This window comes from Rhinolophus hipposideros (genome assembly GCF_964194185.1).
Source record: "Rhinolophus hipposideros genome assembly, chromosome: 2".
Lineage (NCBI taxonomy): Eukaryota > Metazoa > Chordata > Mammalia > Chiroptera > Rhinolophidae > Rhinolophus > Rhinolophus hipposideros.
This window is the reverse complement of record NC_138048.1, coordinates 28,253,665-28,273,267: the sequence shown is the minus strand read 5'-3', so window position 1 is coordinate 28,273,267 and position 19,603 is coordinate 28,253,665. Positions and strand designations below refer to the sequence as shown.

Here is a 19,603-nt window from a genome sequence, read left to right as displayed (position 1 = left end):
ACTATATTCCCTATGCTGTACTTCACATTCCCATGACTATTAGGTAACTACCAATTTGTACTTTTTAATCCCTTCAACCTTTCACATCGGCCCCCACCTCCTTTCCCATTTATCACCTTGATAAATCTAGTACCTATCTGACACCATATAGACAATATTATTAACACTGTACAATATGATTGACTATATCCCTTATGCTATACCCTACATCACCATGATTACTGTGTAACAACCAATTGGACTTAATTCCTTCCCCTTTTTTACCCACTCTCCAAATCTCCCTTCCCATTTGACAACCATCAAAATATTCTCTTTATCTTGAGTTTGTTTCTGTTTTGTTTGTTTATTTATTCTGTTCTTTAGATTCTACATATAAGCAAAATCACATTGCATCTGTCTTTCATTGTCTGGCACACTCCACTCAACACAATACAGTTCAGGTCTACCCGTACTACTGGAGATGGCAAGAACCCATTTCCTTCTCTGACCGAGCAATATTCCATTGTATACACGTACCACCTGTCCTTTTCTATATTCATCCATTGACGGACACCCAGGCTGCCTCCACATCATAGCCATTGAAATAATGCTACAATGAACATGATACACAAATTCCCTTGAAATAGCATGTTGGGTTTCTTTGGGTAAATACCTAGAAGTGGGATTACTGGGTCCTTGTTTGTTTCTTGTTATAGTCTTTATTTTAAAGTCTATGTTGTCTGCTATGAATATTGCTACTGCAGCTTTTTTCTTGTTTCCATTTTCATGAAATATCTTTTTCCATCTCTTTACTATCAGCATATGTGTTTCTTTTGATCTGAAGTGACTCTCTTCTAGGCAGCATATGTAAGGGTTTTGTTTTCTTATCTATTCAGCTACCCTATGTCTTTTGATTGGAGCATTTAATCCATTTACACTGAAAGCAATTGTTGATAGATATGTAGTTATTGCCGTTTTATTATTGATATTTATTACTATTATTTTTTTCATCTTAAAGAAGTTCGTCTAACATTCCTTATAATACTAGTTTGGGGGTGATAAAATCCTTTAGCTTTTTTTTTTTTTTTTTTGTCTAGGAAACTCTTTATCTGTCCTTTAATTATAAATGATAGCTTTTCCGGGTAGAGTAGTCTTGGTTGTATGTCCTTACTTTTTATTACTTTTACTATATCCTGCCAATTCCTCCTGGCCTGCAAAGTTTATGTTAAGAAATCAGCTGAAAAACTTATGGGAGCTCCATTGTAAGTACACAGTGGCATCTCTTGCTGCTTTTAGGATTCTCTCTTTGTCTTTAACCTTTGCCATTTCAATCATGATGTGTCTTGGTGTGGGTCTGTTAGGGATGCTCTGTACTTCCTAGGCTTGTTTGTCCATTTCCTTCACCAGGTTAGGAAAGTTTTCCATCATTATTTCTTCAAATACATTCTCAATCCTTTGCTTTCTGTCTTTTCCTTCTGGTACCCCTATTATGAGAATGTTGTTACAGTTGATGTTGTCCTTGAGGACCCTGATACTATCCTCATTTTTAAAATTCTTTTTTCTTTTCGCTGTTCAGATTGGTTGCTTTCTTCTACCTTGGTTTCCAAATCATGGATTCTGTCTGCTGCTTCATGTAGTCTGCTGATGATTCCTTCTAGTGCATTCTTCATTTCAGTTGTTGCATTCATTAGTTCTGACTGGTTTCTTTTTAGGTCTCTATGTCCTTCTTTTTATGCTTCTTATCTCTTTGTTGATGTTCTAACTAAATTCTTTGAGTATCCTTATAAAGCATTTTTTTGAACTCTGTATCTGGTAGGTTGCTTGCCTCCATTTTGTTTAGTTCTTTTTCTAGGGTTTTTTCTTGTTCTTTCATTTGGGATGTATTTCTTTGTTTCTTCATTTTGGCTGCCTCTCTGTTTCTATGTATTAAATAGATCTGCTATGTCTCACAGTCTTGACCAGGTGCCCTGTGGGGCCCGGTGACACAGTCTCCCTGGTCACTTGTGCTGGATGTTCCAGGAGTGTCCCTGGTGTGGGTTCTGTGTATCCTGTTATAGTTGAGCCCTGATTACTATTGGCACATCATTGGGTGGGACTTACCCACAGGTTGACTGGCTATAGGGTTTGGCCATATCTATAGCTTACGAGCTGCTATTCAGGGGGCTTGCCCCACAGAGTGAGATTTGTCCCAATGGGCTCTGGTGCCTGTTGAGAATACCCGTTGTGTGCTGCTTGTGGGGCTAATTGGGTGGTCCTCTGCTGTGGTCCAAAGCTGACCTCCAGGTATGTTGGTTCTGGGGTCTCTTTGGAGGACTCAGGTGTAGGCCCAGGTTAGCCACGGCCTATGATTGGTCAGGGACTACCTAGTAGGAACTGCAGAGCTATCCACAGTTGGTGGCCACAGCTGGAGGCACACGGGAGAGGCCATGCTGCAAATCAAGAAGTCTGCCTCCAGTACCAGGCCTGGGGTAGCTCTGTGTTCAAAAAGCCTGGACACCTAGAGGCCTACTGCTACCTGCTGGTTCCTGTAAGTTTCAGCTGCTGATAAAGCCTTGAATGGTAGGTGAGTTGGGTGAGGCGGGGTCTAAGACAGTTACCATGGTGGAGCGAATGAAGCTCACCAGACCAATTCAGTAAGATTTGACCATGAGAGGGCTCAAGATGGAAAAAATGGTGCCTGCCTGCTCGCTGCACAGGAGAAGGACCCCACACAGGGAAAATGGTGATTGTCCCCCCAGTCCTCACCTCAAAGTCACACAACTCAGTCTCCTTCCATATGTCTCCAATGCCCCCCAAGTCACTATCTCTCTGCTGGAGCACAGGGCGAGTGCTTGAGAGCAAGTCTGTGCACGTTCCTTTAAGAGAAATATGGGTTTCCTGCTGCCTTCCATCTCACTTGGATGGTTGGAATCTCCACTGTTTTTCACAGCCTGATGTGGTTGCTCCTTTTACCAGCACCAGTATACTGGGCTGGTGAGCCTGGCATGGAGCTGGGGTCCCTCACTCCTCTGGGGATGGGGGAACCATGCAGCTGTGATAGCTGTGATATCCCTCCTGATTCTCAACTGTTACATGAAGGTTTAGGGACTGCTCATTTTGTTCCTCCATCTATCCTATCAGTCTCAATGTGGCTTCTTCTTAATATCCTTAGTTATACGACTTCTGTTCAGCTATCCTTCAGATGGTTCTCCAGGTTGATTATTCTATAATTTAGCTGTAATTTTAATGTGTTCATGGGAGGAAGCAGGCACAGCATTTATCTAGACTGCCATCTTGTATGAATATTAATAAATAAATTTAGATTGTTAAATTCCTTATTAAAATTATTTCCTAAGTAGAACATGTTTTATGTGTTTATATATTTTAGTTATTATAAATGAAGAAATGTAGTTGCAGTCTGAATGTATTGGCACAGTGTTGGATCCCCGGATCCATACTTTAAAAAAAAAAAAAAAATTAAGGAAACTCTTGGCCCTGTTCTGTATTGGAAGTTACATCCTGAAGCTGTAGTATGTGTTAAAGGGGCTTTGATGGATTTTTCCAGGGACTTAAGCAATATCTTTAAACAAAATATTTATGGGAAAATGCATTCTGAGTTCTCATGAATTTATTTATGTTTTTATTTCTTTCAGGAAATAGTCCTTGAAAGAATTACTTCCTTAAATTAAGTTTAAGGTTAAAACTCAGTTTTTGTATGTCTCTAAATCAGAAAGTTGATTGTTCTATGACTTTTAAAAATGCTCCTCAATTTGAAAAATCAATGGCTAAAGTTATTTATAGATTTGAAAGGACCAAATTATTCTTGTTTTAAAATAACCATTGAATAAGAGTCAATATTTCCTTTTTACTTAAGTCTTGGTTCTTGTGGTCTCCCCAGTTGAAAATCTTACTATAATTTCCCATAATATATTTTCTAAAACTTTCAAGGCTTTTTTTTCTTTTTTCTTTTGCAATCATCATAGATTTGGACTTCAACTTGGCAGAATTATATTTTTAATGATAGAAGGGAGAGGCCCCCAAGAGTGGAATCAGAAATTTCAATCATAAGGAAACTAAAAATGCCATTTCTAATATAACTAAAAAAGGCTAGGAAGAAAAGTAGATATGGATTTGTGAAACTTGACAGCTGGATTTCAGAATTACATTTTAAGAGCTTAAAATGAATCTGAATATAATACAGCTTAGCTTATAAAGCTTACTACTGAATTTGACTTTTTCTTTTTGCTTAGATTTGTATGAAGGTAATCTACACTAGCTACTGTGTGCTGCAGTTATAGAAAGCCAAGAAAATATAAATTTTTTGTTTGGAATCTGGGGCAGGGTGTCACAGAGTGCCAAAGTTTTGATGAAGCATCATTAGAGTGCATCAGAATTACCTGGGGGAAGTTTTTGAAAAATAAACCTGCTTGGGTCTGCAGATGTATTTTGTAAAATCTTCCTAGGATGGTGATTCTGATTAGCAGACATAGTTGAGAAGCACAAGTTTTGAGTGTAATGTTCAGTTATGTAAATCCAAAGCTCCTGTATGGTCCAAAAAGGAATATAGGAATAACCACAGAGGAGTTCAGGAAAATGCATGGAATTTCTGTATATATCAGTATAATTACAAATTACACACTAATGTAAAGTCTTGTATGCAAAAGGAGAATTAATAAGGAAAATCATAAAACACAATTTCATGGTACCCCACACAGGGAAAATGGTGACACAACACATTTGCATTACTAAAATGTTTAAAGAGATAAATTTAGGCTATTAGAACTTGGTGCTCTAACTTCTAATTAAAAAATAAAAAGCTCAGCCAGCCTATGCTGGGTTCCAGGCACACCATACTTTCATATATTTAAATGTGTAGTGTCACATTATTTTTAGAATAGTGTTTGGCATTAAGCTGGCACAAGCATGATAAATAATAACATTCATCTACATGAAGTTTCACATACATTTTTTTCTGAAAAATGTAATTAAGGGGATGTAATACAACTATAATTTTTATGGTTTGAAAACAGGTATTGGTGGATAAATGTAACTTCACTTTTTGTTTTTCACTATTGAATATAAAATAATGTAATGTAGATTAATTTTGCTTTTATATACCAGCACAAATATAACTCTATACAACACAATTTACAAGAAAAGTGTGCTAGTAAAACACAGCTCTCATTATTAATATATAACTAGCATAAGGTAAAATGCCATGTTTACTAGATTTATAATTTGAGTACATAAATATTTAAAAGATCCCTTTAATTTTTTAAATTAATATTTGCTTTGCATTTGTTCAGGGAAACTCTTTAAATGACTCACACTGCTTTTGAAATGTTGATATGTACTTATATGTATTATTTAAATACTCATATTAGTGAGATACATCTAGATTTTTTAAATGGTATACATTAAAACTATTTTTAGCCACTAGAAAAAACAGACCAGGAAGTAACAGAAATACAATTTAAAAACTCTTAGTGACATCTTCTGAAATATAATAATTATAGATAACATTATGGAGATGTTCATATATGCCAGACAGTATGCTAGGAGTTTTAGCCATTTAATGCTATTACACTCACAACAACTGCAGGAAGTAATCATTGCCTATTATTGACCTTGCTTTATGGATGGCATTAGTCCTTGAATGAGTCTTCTCTTTCGCTTATACACTTTATGCAATCCACCACCAAATCCTGTTGGCTCTACTTTTAAAATACAATATGGAATCTACCATTTTCCTTCAAGTCAGCTGCAACTATCCGCATCCAATTCCCTGTCATCTTCTTACCTGGATTATTGCAAAAGCCTCCTAATTTCCCAGCATTCCTCTATACCTCACTACAGTCTCTTCTCAATACAGAAATCAGAGTAATTCTTTTTATGAGACTGAGTAATTCTTTTTAAAAATAGATTATGCTGTGTCTTTACTCCAAACCCTACAACAGCTTCTCATTTTATCTAGAGAAACATCAAAGTCATTGCAATAGTCTACAAGGTCCCACTTTAGTAGTTTTACAACTTGGTTGCATATTAGACTCAACTGAGGAAACTTTGAACAAATATTGATGCATGTATTCCACCCCAGGAGACTGATTTAATATATCAGGGGTGCAGCCTGGAACTTGGGATTGTTAAAAGCTTTCTGAATTTAATGATTACAATGTGCAGTCAAGGTTGAGAACCATTTCCCTCCAGATTTGAACCTCTTTCATCCTCCATCGACTTTCTGGCTTTATCTTCATCCCTTATGTACTCTAGAGATAATGATAGGGTAACTACATATTTTATTATCCTAACTGCAGAGTAAAAGAGTCACCATTAATAATTATGAAGAGATGATGGACATGAATCAGCACTGCCCTCGGCAACACGCATATAGTATTAGAGCATAAAGACTGAATTTACACTTCTACGGGTATAAAATGCTCCCACCTCAGGGCATTGGCACTTGCTATTCTATTAATAACTCTTTGAGATATTTTCCCCAGGTATCCACTTGGTGTGCTCCCTCATCTTCTTCCATATTTACTCATGTGCCACTTTCAGTGAGACCTTCCCTGTCTACTCAACTTAATATTGAAACCGAATCTCACTCCTACCTGTGCTTCTCCTGCTGTGTTTTTCTCCTCTCTGAGCTACTATATATTTTGCAGAATTCTTTATTTCTCCTCCCACTAGATTTTTTATTTCTGTTTTGTCCACTTCTGTATTCCAGGCTCCAGAACAGTGCATGGCCTACTATAGTCTATGAAGTTATATTTGTGCAAAAATAAATAAATAAATGAACAAACTATTTTGAGCTGTTTGACATTGGCCAAGTTATCTAATTTGCTTTGCCTCAGTTTCCTCATTGGTAAAATGGGATAATAGTAACATTTACCCCATAATGTCATTTTAAGCACTAAGTGAATTAATGTATGGGATTGAAATAATGCCTGACTCATAGAAAGTACACATAAATGTTATCTACATTAGCTAATTAAAGATACTCATGTTCATTTTTACTTTAACTGCTAATTCCTAGGTCCACACTTGGGAGCTGTCATCCCTAAAACTGCCTCACTTCAGAAATCTGAAATATCAATCTAGTGTGTTGGTAAACAGGCCCTGATTTGTAGCATTTACCAATTTCTGTGTTGTAAATACTCCCATCATGGCCAATTTCAGACTACTAACAGTTTAACAAACAGCTCCCCACATTTCTGACTATTTAATAGTCATCTCTCGCAAGCTAGTATGTTCTGGCTCTAACAAACCATTGCCAATATGCTACTTTGTGACCACATTCTTCTTTTTCTTCAGTTCTCTCACCCCCATACACAACTACACTTCCTCTTTTACATAAGAAAGCACTTCCAGCCCATCAAATTTCTATTTTGCCTATCAGCCTCTTTATTTCCTTCTTTATCTAGCATGGATTCACCAGTTGCTTTCCTAAAAGTTCCTCACCACCACCCAATTACCTTTTTTAACTCTTGTTTTTCTGTTGTACCTGTTCTACAAACCATAGCACCCACTGTCTCCATTCTTACATTTGGGGGTTGAGTGTTTCTGCAAAAAAACATGGAAGCATGCACAGTGCTGCTAGAGCATATGGACGTTCTCCAGCATCACCTAGGTATCAGCAGGACACGTTAATTAGTTTAATTTCTCCATGACCAAAGACAGGGTCTAGCATGAGTGCCAGAAGAGTTCATGTAACAAATAAAAATTATTGGGCCAGCAGTCCCGAGATCTTCCTGCCACTTACATAGCATGTCCTTAAAAATCTTTGTAAAGATTTTTAGCTGTTTGCACTTTCTGAGGTGCAGGAAACACTGTGTTCCTGGAGTAGAAGCTGCTCCGATGGTCCTGCTTTTATTCTGATCAGCTACTTTTCTTTTTAACTTCAGCAATTATTCCAAACATTCACTGTAAATGAAAGTTTGTCCTCAAATTCTCACATATATTGTCCCCTTACTTCATGTAGAAATGCAACTTCATCAGGTATCATTTCTTCAGTTTAGTGCTTGTTCCTCATCTATCTCTCTAGTTCCACAACACACAGTCCCTTCAGTCTTGGAAGATGTGCAGGCTTCTGCTATTCAAAGCCAGTTCTCCCACCAGGGTCCCTGATTTTTGTACCTTCCCTTCTCCTGAGATATTTTTGCCTGACCAATGTATTTCCTTTAATTTCCTATCTTTCAGTGTATAAATTGTGTACATTTTTTTCTGTCTTAAAAAATACCCTTGATTTTTCTTTTTTGTCTACTAGCATGTGATTTATCTCCTGCTTTGCTTTCTCACCCACTTTTTCCCTAAAAATGGTCTCCACCTACCAAATAAATCCCATTTATCTTTTGTTCTCATTTTGCCTCTGCCGTCTAGCTTTTGCTTGGGATCAACCCCTTAAAAGTGCTCTTGTTGAAGTCACTGAGGACCTCCCAAATGCTAAATCCCATAGATATGTAACTGCATTTTATGATATGATAAACAAATCCACATTCAACAAATGTTATAAAATAAGGGAATATTTTTTCAGTTTCTGTTTTTCAGAATTTCTCTGCTGCACTTGATACAACTGCTTATTTCCTCCTGCCTGAAACGCTCTATTCCCTTAGATTGGGAGTCCATGTCCCCTTCTCCCCCTTGCTCTTCTCTGACCACTCATTCTTCATTACGTTTGGGGATGCCATCCTGCTAACTCCTCACGTTGGCATGCCACAGTTTCAACCTTGCTCAACTCCTTTCCTTTGTCTAAAAGCTCTACCTAGGAAATATCATGGTTTAGCTTTAATAACCACTTTTGTGCTACCAACTCCAAGATCTTTAACGTTAGTCAAGATTTTTCCACAGAGCTTCAGATTTATATTTCTAATTGCTGTCTGGTCATTTTCACTGCATGTCCCATAGGCAACCCAGATGTAACATGACACAAATTAAACTCATCATCTTCTCCCAACTACGACCCCATCCTGTCCTCCTCTGTAGGTAGCACCACCTTTCACACAATCTCTTTACTCCCAAGCATCCTTTTCTCAGCAAAAACATGCTGGTTTATTTACTCATTCCAATCTTATTTGCTTTTGTCTTTACCAATTTCTCTCTTTTTATATTTGTTATTTGTGGATGACATTCCTTCCTGTTTGCTCATGTGATTGTGCTTTGTAAATAATGTATGTATATCTTTTCTCTCATGTCAAAAGATTTGAGGTGGGGGCAGGAGGCTAGAACATAAACATAATATACCATCTTGAACTGACCAGTGATATTTTATTTTTGTAAAACTGAATTTTATGATATGACAAACAAATCCACATTCAACAAATGTTATAAAATAAAGGAAAACTGTTTTATGGTTGACATATTATATCTCAAAGTTTCAAAATATTTTATAACAATTTTTATTTGGATTGCTAGTTCATATTGCTATAAAAATGGAGGTCAAAAGATTTAGGGACAAGCAGTTGTCAGGCAAATGCCACAAAAAGTGTTTATGAAATCTTTTGTACAGTTGGTGAAAGACAATATAGGGATGATAGTCAAGATTATACTTAATTCACAATAGTGTATTTCCTTGGAAAAGGTCTTAAACTTTGCACAGGCTCATGCTCCACTTAAGTCACAATGCAGTTTATTTCAAAATTAAATGCACACACATAGTGACATATGAATCCACACCGGTTCTACACACACACACACACACACACACACACACACACACATTCACACACACACGAACATATGCAGTTATCTATACCACCCCTGCCAATATATATCTGGAGGAATGTCAATAAGAATCCCAACCAGTAGAAGATTTATGAACCCGGTGCCATATCACAGCCAGCCAGCCACCGCCACTGGCTCTAGATTGTAAACTTATACTTAGTTCTGCTACTACTCCTTTATATAAAACAGTAAACTGAAGTGATTTTAAAATAGTGTGGGAGACCAAAGGGAAATCTTTGTTGCCTCCAGTAAGCCCAGAATGCTATTAATGAACCATGGACAGCTTCTTTACTATGCAATACACTTAGCCACTTCCTTTTTCTGTGCTCACAGAAGCTGCGATTATCAAATTCTATAGCATCAGTTTGATAAATGACTTCGCTTTTGAGAATTTGTGGGATATATATATATATATATATATATATATATATATATATGTATATATATATATATATATTTATATTTATATATTTTATTTCTGCTTGCCGTGGGGAGTTGAATGTCTGTTATTATTGACATAAAGTTTATTAGGCAGTTTGAGATTCTGTGATAAAAAAGATATGATTACAAAGAATGGTAAGAATATTAAAGAAGGGTAAAAAGAGAGTATTTGGCCCTATTTCCCTCCCATTTTTATTGCAACAGAAATTCTATGTGCAGAGGGCACACAAAACCACATGGGGAGTTGGCAGTGGACTTAAAAGAAGAAGTAATGAGTAATTTAATGAAAAGATAAAATTCATAGTGTATGAGAACATGGCTCTTGAAGTCAGAGACTTGAGTTTGAATCTTCTACCACTTACAATGTGTCAGGCATTAGTCTACAAGCTTTTTTCCAATAATAATTATTCTAGTAATCAACTCAATAAATCCTTATAACATATGTGTAAGGTAGATCCTATTAACATTCCTATTTTATAGATGAGTAAATAGAGGCACAGAGAAGTTAGTCATTTGCCAAAGTCACAAGGTCACAGAGCTGATAAGTGGCAGAGCCAAGGTGAGCTGAGAAAATACATGTTAAAGTTCTCACAGTACCAGTAATGGTCACCATCATCCAGTTGACCTTTTACTCCCTCCCAGACTCTATGGTATCTTACCTACATGATGCATAAGAAATATTAGTTTTTAAATTTTAAATCATTAAATATATCACTATAAACATGCAGTAGGATGTTTATATGTAAATATTTTATTTATAACTTATTATCTTTTCTTTATAACATATTTTAATTAATTCATGATTCGGCAGGATAAAAAGTATATCTGAAGATAACATTTGTCTACTAATTTGCTTGTGGCAGTCATCTGATCCAATTTTCAGCAGCAATTTAGATTGAGTCTGTGCTACATTATTTGCCATTATATTCAGCTCTAGGATAAAAACCTATCCCAAGGATCATTAGATAACAATATATATCTGATAAAAATGAGTTTTTGAATAAATATAATGGAAGGGCATAAGTGTATCTGCATCTCAAGTACCATAGGTGGTCTTGATAAATTATTCTAAAATAATTTGGCACATTTACAGGAGAAATGAATACAAGCTGTAAGATAATATTCTGAGAATGGCAATAGAAAAAAACAAATAGTTCATGTCCTCAAACACCTGAATTTCATTTTACATTGTGCGAAGAGTATTGCTTTATAATAACTTGACAATTTTGCTGAATTCAGCTTCTGGCATTGAATCTGGATATCAAGTCCAGTCACAGTGTAAATGTGTCATCACTGCTAATATTGAGAACAGTTAAAAGAAGAGGGCATGGAATCAAGAAAAATAAATGAAAATGAGATTAAGAGAGGTGAGATACACACAAAACTTGTCCAAATAACATGGAACAAAAATTGAAGTGAAAAAAACAATGCCTCAGACTGTTTATTCTCATGAAACTGAAGAAGAAAAAAAATATGAAACATTCCAAGTAGTGAAAGCCCAGTTTATAAGAAAAATGGCTGTCTCTGTAGATAGATATATACTACAGAATACAGTGATATTTAAATATGTTACCTCTGCTGGGGATAAAAAAATACTCTAGTGATTATTTTATATATATATATAATATATATAATTATATATAATATATAAATATTATATATATAATAAAATATATATATACATATTTTTCCCTATTAGTGAATGTTTTTTGTTGAATGTCATGGCTTTTTAAATGTTAAAGATTTATAAATATATTTTGAAAGATAACGTCATGGTGCCTTCTCCGCACTGTGATTCTGTAACACTATAGGCATACCTCATTTTATGGTGCTTCACTTTAGTGTACTTCACAGATTCTGCTTTTTACAAATTGAAGGTTTGTGGCAACCCTTTGACGAGCAGGTCTATCAGAGCCATTTTTCCAACAGCATTTGCTCACTTCATGTCTCTGTGTTACATTTTGGTAATTCTCACAGTATTTCAAAACATTTTCATTATTATTATATTTGTTATGGTGATCTGTGATCTTTGATGTTCCTATTGTATTTGTTTTGGGGTGTCACAATGAGTGAACTTAAATGTTAAAGACTGTGTGTGTTCTGACTGCTGTTCCTCCATCTCTCTCCGTCTTCTTGGGCCTCTCTATTCCTTCTAATACACCAATATTAAAATTAGACCAATTAATCACCCTCTCAGTGTTCAATCAAAAGGAAGAGTTGCATGTCTCTCACTTTAAATAAAATGCTACAAATCATGAAGCTTAGTGAGGAACTTCAAAGCTGAGATAGGCTGAAAGCTAGGCCTCTTGTGTTAGTTATCCAAGTTGTGAATGCACAGGGAAAGTTCTTTAAGGAAATTAAAAGCGCTACTCTAGTGAACACATGAATAATAAAAACTGAAACAGTCTCACTGCTGATATAGAGAAAGTTTTAGTGGTCTGGAGAGAAGATCAAACCAGCCACAACATTCCCTTAAACCAAAGCCTAATCCAGAGTAAAGCCCTAACTATCTTCAATTCTATAAAAGCTGAGGAAGCTGTACAAGAAAAGTTTGAAGCTTGCAAAGGTTGGTTCATGAGATTTAAGGAAAGAAGCCATCTCCATAACGTAAAAGTGTAGGCGAAGCAGCAAGTGCTGTGTAGAAGCTGCAGGAAGTTATCTGGAAGATCTGGGTAAAATGATTGATGAAGGTGATTGATGAAGGTGGTTACACTAAACAATAGATTTTTAATGTAGACAAAACAGCCTTAAATTGGAAGAAGATGGCATCAAGGACTTCCATAGCTAGAGACAAGTCAATGCCTGGCTCAAAGCTTCAAAGGACAGGCTGACTCTCTTGTTAGGGGCTAATGAGCTGGTGACTTGAAGTTGAAGTGAAAGCTCATTTATCATTCCCCAAATCCTAGGGCCCTTAAGAATTGCTGGTATTCTAATTCTGCTTTGCCTGTGCTCTATAAATGGAACAACAAAGCCTGGATGACAGCACATCTGTTTACAGTATAGTTTACTGAATATTTTAAGCCCATTGTTGAGATCTACTGCCCAGAAAAAAAAGATTCCTTTCAAAATATTCCTGCTCATTGACAATGACTCTGGTCATCCAAGAGCTGTGATGGAGACATACAATGAGATTAATGTTATTTTTATGCCTGCTGGCACAGCCTCCATTCGGCAGTCCATGGATCAGACTCATTTTGACTTTCCAGTTTTATTATTTAAGAAATACACTTCATAAGGCTATGGCTGCCATAGATAGTGATTCCTCTGATGGATCTGGACAAAGAAACTTGAAAACTTTCTGGAAGGACTCACCATTCTAGATGCCGTTAAGAACATACACGATTCATGGCAAAAGGACAAAATATCAACATTAGCAGGAGTTAGGGAGAAGTAGACGCCACCTCTCCTGGGTGACTTTGAGGGCTTCAAGAATTCAGTGGAGGAAACAACTGCAGAAGTGGTAGAAATAGCAAGGAAACTAGACTTAGAACTGGAATCTGAAGATGTGACCAAATGGCTGCAATCTCATGATAAAACTTTTATGGATGAGGAGTTGCTTCTTAGGGATGAGCAAAGAAAGTGGTTTTTTGAGATGGAATCTACTCCTGGTGAAGATGCTTTTGTGAAGACTGTTGAAATGACAACAAAGGATTTGAATATTACATAAACTTAGTTGATAAAGCAGTGGTGAGGTTTGAGATGATTTACTCAATTTTGAAAGTAGTTCAACTGTGCGTAAATGCTATCAAACAGCACATGCTACAGAGAAACTGTTCGTGATAAGAAGAGTTATCGATGTGAGTACTTTGTAGTCTTATTTTATGACATTGCCACAGTCAACCCAGACTTTAGCAGCCACCACCCTGATCAGTCAGCACCATCAACATTGAGGCAAGGCCCCTGTACCAACGAAAAGATTTTGACTTGCTTAAGTGTCAGATGATGGTTAGCATTATTTAGCAACAAAGCATTTTTTAAATTAAGATATGTACATTGTTTTTATGGACATAATACTCTCATACACTTAATAGACTATTGTGTAAACATAACTTTTGTATGCATTGGGAAACCAGAAAATTCATGTGATAAGTTTTATCACAGTATTTTCTTTATTGTTATGGTCTAGAACTGAAGCCGTGATAGCTTTGAGGTATATAAAACAAATGATTTTTGTATATACCATACTGTTAAGGATAAGTTACTTTAAAAAAAGGGTACTTAAAAGGTTTTTGTTTTAGAACAAATCCCTGCTAGTTTTATTCTTTTTCGTTTTGCTTTCTGAATAGTCAGCCAAATGAACTCAAGAGGATAAAACCAGTTTTCTGATATGAACTCTTAATTATTGATAAATATACATCAATTTAAGGGGTTCAGAATTATAGAGAATGTATAAAATATACTAAATAGTTAAGTGAGATATAAAGCAAAATGAACGGCTGTGTGAAGCAACTGAGTTTCATTTACTCTCTTTATAAAATCATTTGAAATATATATATTAACACGGCAAGTGAACTTATAGGAGGAATCGATTATATTATGTGTATATACCCTCCCCTTAGTAACACCCTCATATATTACAGTATCAGGGAAATGCACCTTAGAGAAAATGCTGCTATTCTTCATAGAAAAATCCATGAATAACATTATAAAAAAATTAATTTATGATAAATGATTTAAATTTAGAACTCAGAATAGCTTATTTAAATGTCATCAGAAAAAAACACCTTACCCGCAAAAAGGAGTCTAGGGATCCATTCTCCATATATTCCACCACAATCATTACTGGTCGGCCTGCCAAATAAGAGCAAGGAAACACACAAAGATTAGAGCAATACAGAAATATGCAGTGCAGTTAGAGATTTCCAGCTGTGGCAGCTAAATTGTTTGTATTTTATTAATAGGAATTTCATTTTCCAACATGCTTCTTCTATAAAAGATTATACATATGCATTTCTCCAAGTCTTTATAGCACTATTTCTTTTGAGTTCATAATAAGAACATGGATTACAAAGGAATTAAGCACTTCCTTTTCTAAAGCCCTGTGATCACTTATTTAGATTATATATATATTTTTTTTTGTTCTCAGCTGTTCTTTAAAAGACAATCAACAAGCTAAAGTCAGGGTTTAAGCAGTTACTGTAGCTGGTTTGGCAGTTGTGGTACAACTTCTCCTGTAGTGGTGCAGTAACTATGGTGAAATTTTGTTAGACTGGGCATTTCTGAAATATTCCTAAGGCAAAGCAGAAAAGAGAAATACATAAATTCTCTTTAAGACATTATAAACCTCTGATCACAGCCTTCTTTTAGGGATTTTAAATAAAAAAAATGTCAGTAGACAGATGAATGATACACAGTTGGTGGGGTTTGTAATAATTCTCGATCATCTCTTTATTGGACATAGATTAGATCAACAGAACAATGACGGCAGTACATGAAAAATAAGTAACTGATTTCATAGTCTAGTGCAGAAGCTAACATCTGAAACTGAACATGTTTTATTTCTTTTTTATCATGTCTATTTGCAGTCGTTAGTTCCTAATACCTCCATTATGTAGAATATTTGACATAAATAACTTTGATTTGTTTCAAAGAAAAGAATCTATTTGTTCTGCCTAATTTCCCAAATTTAAAAGATAAACTCATTTCAGACAAAGGGAAAATATTATTTACCTGAAATAAACATGTATGACATTTATTTACTTCTTACTTCTCTATTTCTTGATTCTGATTGGAATTTTTTAACAATTCAATCTGCATTGTACACAGAGTTTTTCCTCATGAGCACAAAGGAGACGTGGAAAGCAACTATGTGTACCAATGCTGGAAATATTATATCTCATATTGTAATTCATGTCCCTTTTATGAATGCAAAGGCTCAGGGGTTAGAATAGGTAATGGTAACAAATTAGTACAATGTCTGCAAATGCTAGATTTTACATTTGAATCTATATTTTAAAGAAAGCTATGCTAAAGGTTAAATGTAGTAATAAAGTTCCTAATTTATCATGTAAAGAATTAGAACCCAAAGAAGACCTCCATTTTGTTGGATTTGTGTAATGTTCCTCAAAGTCATTAATTTCACCCAAATACAGACTAAGAACTTTATCAGAAAATACTGAGGTCAAATGAACTGTCAGCTTTACTGTAGGTAATGGTCTAGAAGATCGGATTTCTTAAAAATTAAATTTATTAAATCTGAAAGTTTGTTATGAACTCTTTTATTTAGCCATTGGTTTTTAAAAAGCTTGGAGATAGGAGCCTGCTGCAAACACTTGGTTAGCAAGGTGGGGAAAAATAAAAAGGTCATTTTTATACTTCAATATAAAAACTCTGAAACCAGTATTGCAGTTTGAATTATAATGGATTATGGATGTTAAGGTGAAGAGTTGGGTTACTACAAATAACTGCCTGAGGTCTTTCTTCTGCCCATAATCACAACTTTTCATTCTTTTGGGGGGAGGACAGGACTTTATTGGGGAACAGTGTGTACTTCCAGGACTTTTTTCCAAGTCAAGTTGTTGTCCTTTCAGTCTTAGTTGTGGAGGGCGCAGCTCAGCTCCAGGTCCAGTTGCCATTGCTAGCTGCAGGGGGCACAGCCCACCATTCCTTGTGGGAGTCGAATCGGCAACCTTGTGGTTGAGCCATCGGAGAGCTCAGCGGCAGCTCAGCTCAAGGTGCCGTGTTCAATCTTAGTTGCAGGGGGCACTGCCCACCATCCCTTGCGGGACTGGAGGAATTGAACTGACAACCTTGTGGTTGAGAGCCCACTGGCCCATGTGGGAATCGAACTGGCAGCCTTCAGAGTTAGGAGCATGGAGCTCCAACCGCCTGAGCCACCGGGCCGGCCCCACAACTTTTCCTTCTTGACCACTGGAGCTAGAGAAACATATTTAATTTTTAAAAAATATGTTAAGAAAATTTTATCCTCTCCCCCAAAATATCAGTCTGATTAGAATAAAAAAGAGCTTGCAAGTGTTTTATTTGTATCGATTCATACTGTTATTACCCCCATTACACAGATAAGAAAATTGAGGGATAGAAAATTAAACTACTTGCCAAAAGTCAAACAGCTGGTAAGTGGCAGGGTCAGGCAGTGTGTCTCAGAACTTAAGCTCTTAAACTTGATGCCTTATGTGCCTCTCAGCCACTATTTATAGGTCAAAGCAGTAAGGCTCTGTTAGTCAACCCTGATTTCTCCTAACTAGCCTTATCATCTCCGGCTGTATCAGTTGTCATTATTGCCTGTAATTGTTCATTCCTGTCTCCTTCCGTCTATCTTTTTGGTATTCCCCTGCCAGATTTATACCCCCACCTGCCAGATTTATACCCCCACATGTTCCTCTCCCTACTCTTAACCTTATGGCTCCCTAGAATATATACATTGCACCTGCTCCTTCAAAGTCTCCCACAGTTATATTTCCTATAGTTGCACTCCCCTCACATCTTTGTCTGCACGATGAAATGTTATGCCTGGTTTCATATTAGGTTGTTTTTCTTTCTTATCATCTCATACATGCTTTGTGTTCCCATTCACTGGGTTTCTCCCACACAGCTGAGCAGAGAAGGGGCTTCGTAGAAACAAGTTGATTTTTTGCATCAATTTCACAATTCCTAAAAAAGTAACCCTGCAGTATTTCACAAGATTCTGATCTACATGAATACACAGTATTTTGAAATTAGTTCTATCTATAACTCCTGGGGAGATACTTTATGTAATCTTAAAATTCATCGGTGACAACTTTCATGTTCTCATTAAAGATAATAGCCAGATGAAAACTCCCTCGGTTTCTTGTGAATTAGAAGTTTCACACCTGAGCCTGCATCTTTTGTATTTTGTCCAGTAGCATCAATTGAAAGCAGCTATTATTAAACTAAGGAGTTGTTTTTTCAGAATACTGCTACTGTGTTTCCCCGAAAATAAGACCTAGCTGGACCATCAGCTCTAATGCGTCGTTTGGAGCAAACATTAATATAACACCCGGTCTTATTTTGCTATAATATAAGACTGGGTCTTAATATAATATAATATAGTATAGTATAGTAAAGTATAATATAGCATAGTATAGTAGAGTATAGTATAGTACAGTACAGTATAATATAATATAATATATAATAATGCCGGGTCTTGTATTAATTTTTGCTCCAAAAGATGCATTAGAGCTGATTGTCCGGCTAGGTCTTATTTTTGGGGAAACATGGTAGCATCTAACCTGCAATTTGTTTCCTAGGGGTTTTCTATAGGGAATTTAGACTGTGAAGATTACAAGCAACTTTACAGTTCATGATTTACATTTTATAATTAAGAAAATAGGTAAGTCTAAGGGAATTTAAAAAATTAGGGTGGTATTCTTCAATTATGTGTTTAGGGGAGAGAAGTCTGTTGGTAACAGTGCTTTTTCTGTCTTATTTTTAAATATATAAAATTATATATTGCATTATTGCTCTTGGAAAATATATTTGGAGGTGATTGATTCTTTTTACATTTTAAAATGTTCCAGCTTATTTCCTTTTTTTTTTTTTTTACAATTTTTGCCACTTACTCCAACTGCCTCATGTCACAGAATTACCTTAGTGTTTGCATTGTTCTGCAGCCAACGGACAGACTTCAGGATTCTTGAATGTCAGTCAAGTCTCAAAATCCACAGATCTTTTTATACAAGCCTCATCAGTTTAAGAGATCTTCACACAAAGTCACACAAAAAGTGCATGTCTTTGGGTTTTCTTCATAAATAGCCCAGAAATGGTTATATTGTAAACTGCACTGGAATCAAGATCCTGTAAGAAATCACTTATTGATATTCTGAATACAGTGGATCACAAAATCCCAGGTCATTTTCATCTGTTGTAGAGAACAATTGTTTTTCTTTAACTGGAACTTTTATGACCTATTGACTAATGAATCTTTCTACACTTTGCAGCTTCCGAATACTTAAGATGACTTTAATACAGGTGGTGTTAAGAAACCATATGATGACACTACTTTGCTCCTGCTGTTGTTAAAGAAAACAAAAGAAAGGCATTATTTAAATCTTGGAGACAATATTTTGCTAGTGAAATATTTTTTCTTTTTTGCCTCAGCGATGATTTGTGAAAAAAGGTGATTACAGAGATTTAACATTTTCATATAAGTAATGAGTTTGTGCTGGACATAGTATTTTGTATCAGCTTTGCAATGTCTACTATGCAGTCAGTATTATCAAGAATTAAAACAAAACTCAACAACCCCAAAACTCTCTTACAGATTTAAGTCAATTCTAGTTTTTTTTTTTTTAACATTATATCATGTGTATATTTTGTCTAACAGGTAATTAAATTTGTGGTAATAACTTGGATTGACAGATTGCCTGTATTTTTTTTCTCCCAGGTGCAATTCAGGAGTTTTTAAAGCAGTTATTTAATTTATTTCCTCCTCCCCTGTTTCTGTTTACAGATAGTGACATGTGATTTCAAATGGATTTGATAATGAATAAAATAGATTTCTCAC

At 35.8% G+C, this 19,603-nt stretch overlaps 1 protein-coding gene across 1 annotated transcript in view; it reads right to left on the bottom strand.

Annotated features, from left to right (window-relative positions):
• EPHA6 (EPH receptor A6) overlaps positions 1-19,603 on the bottom strand; it is an 893,585-nt gene that overhangs the window by 152,803 nt on the left and 721,179 nt on the right. The window contains 1 exon segment of the mRNA XM_081062963.1: positions 14,849-14,910. Coding sequence (XP_080919089.1) covers positions 14,849-14,910 — 62 coding nt within the window.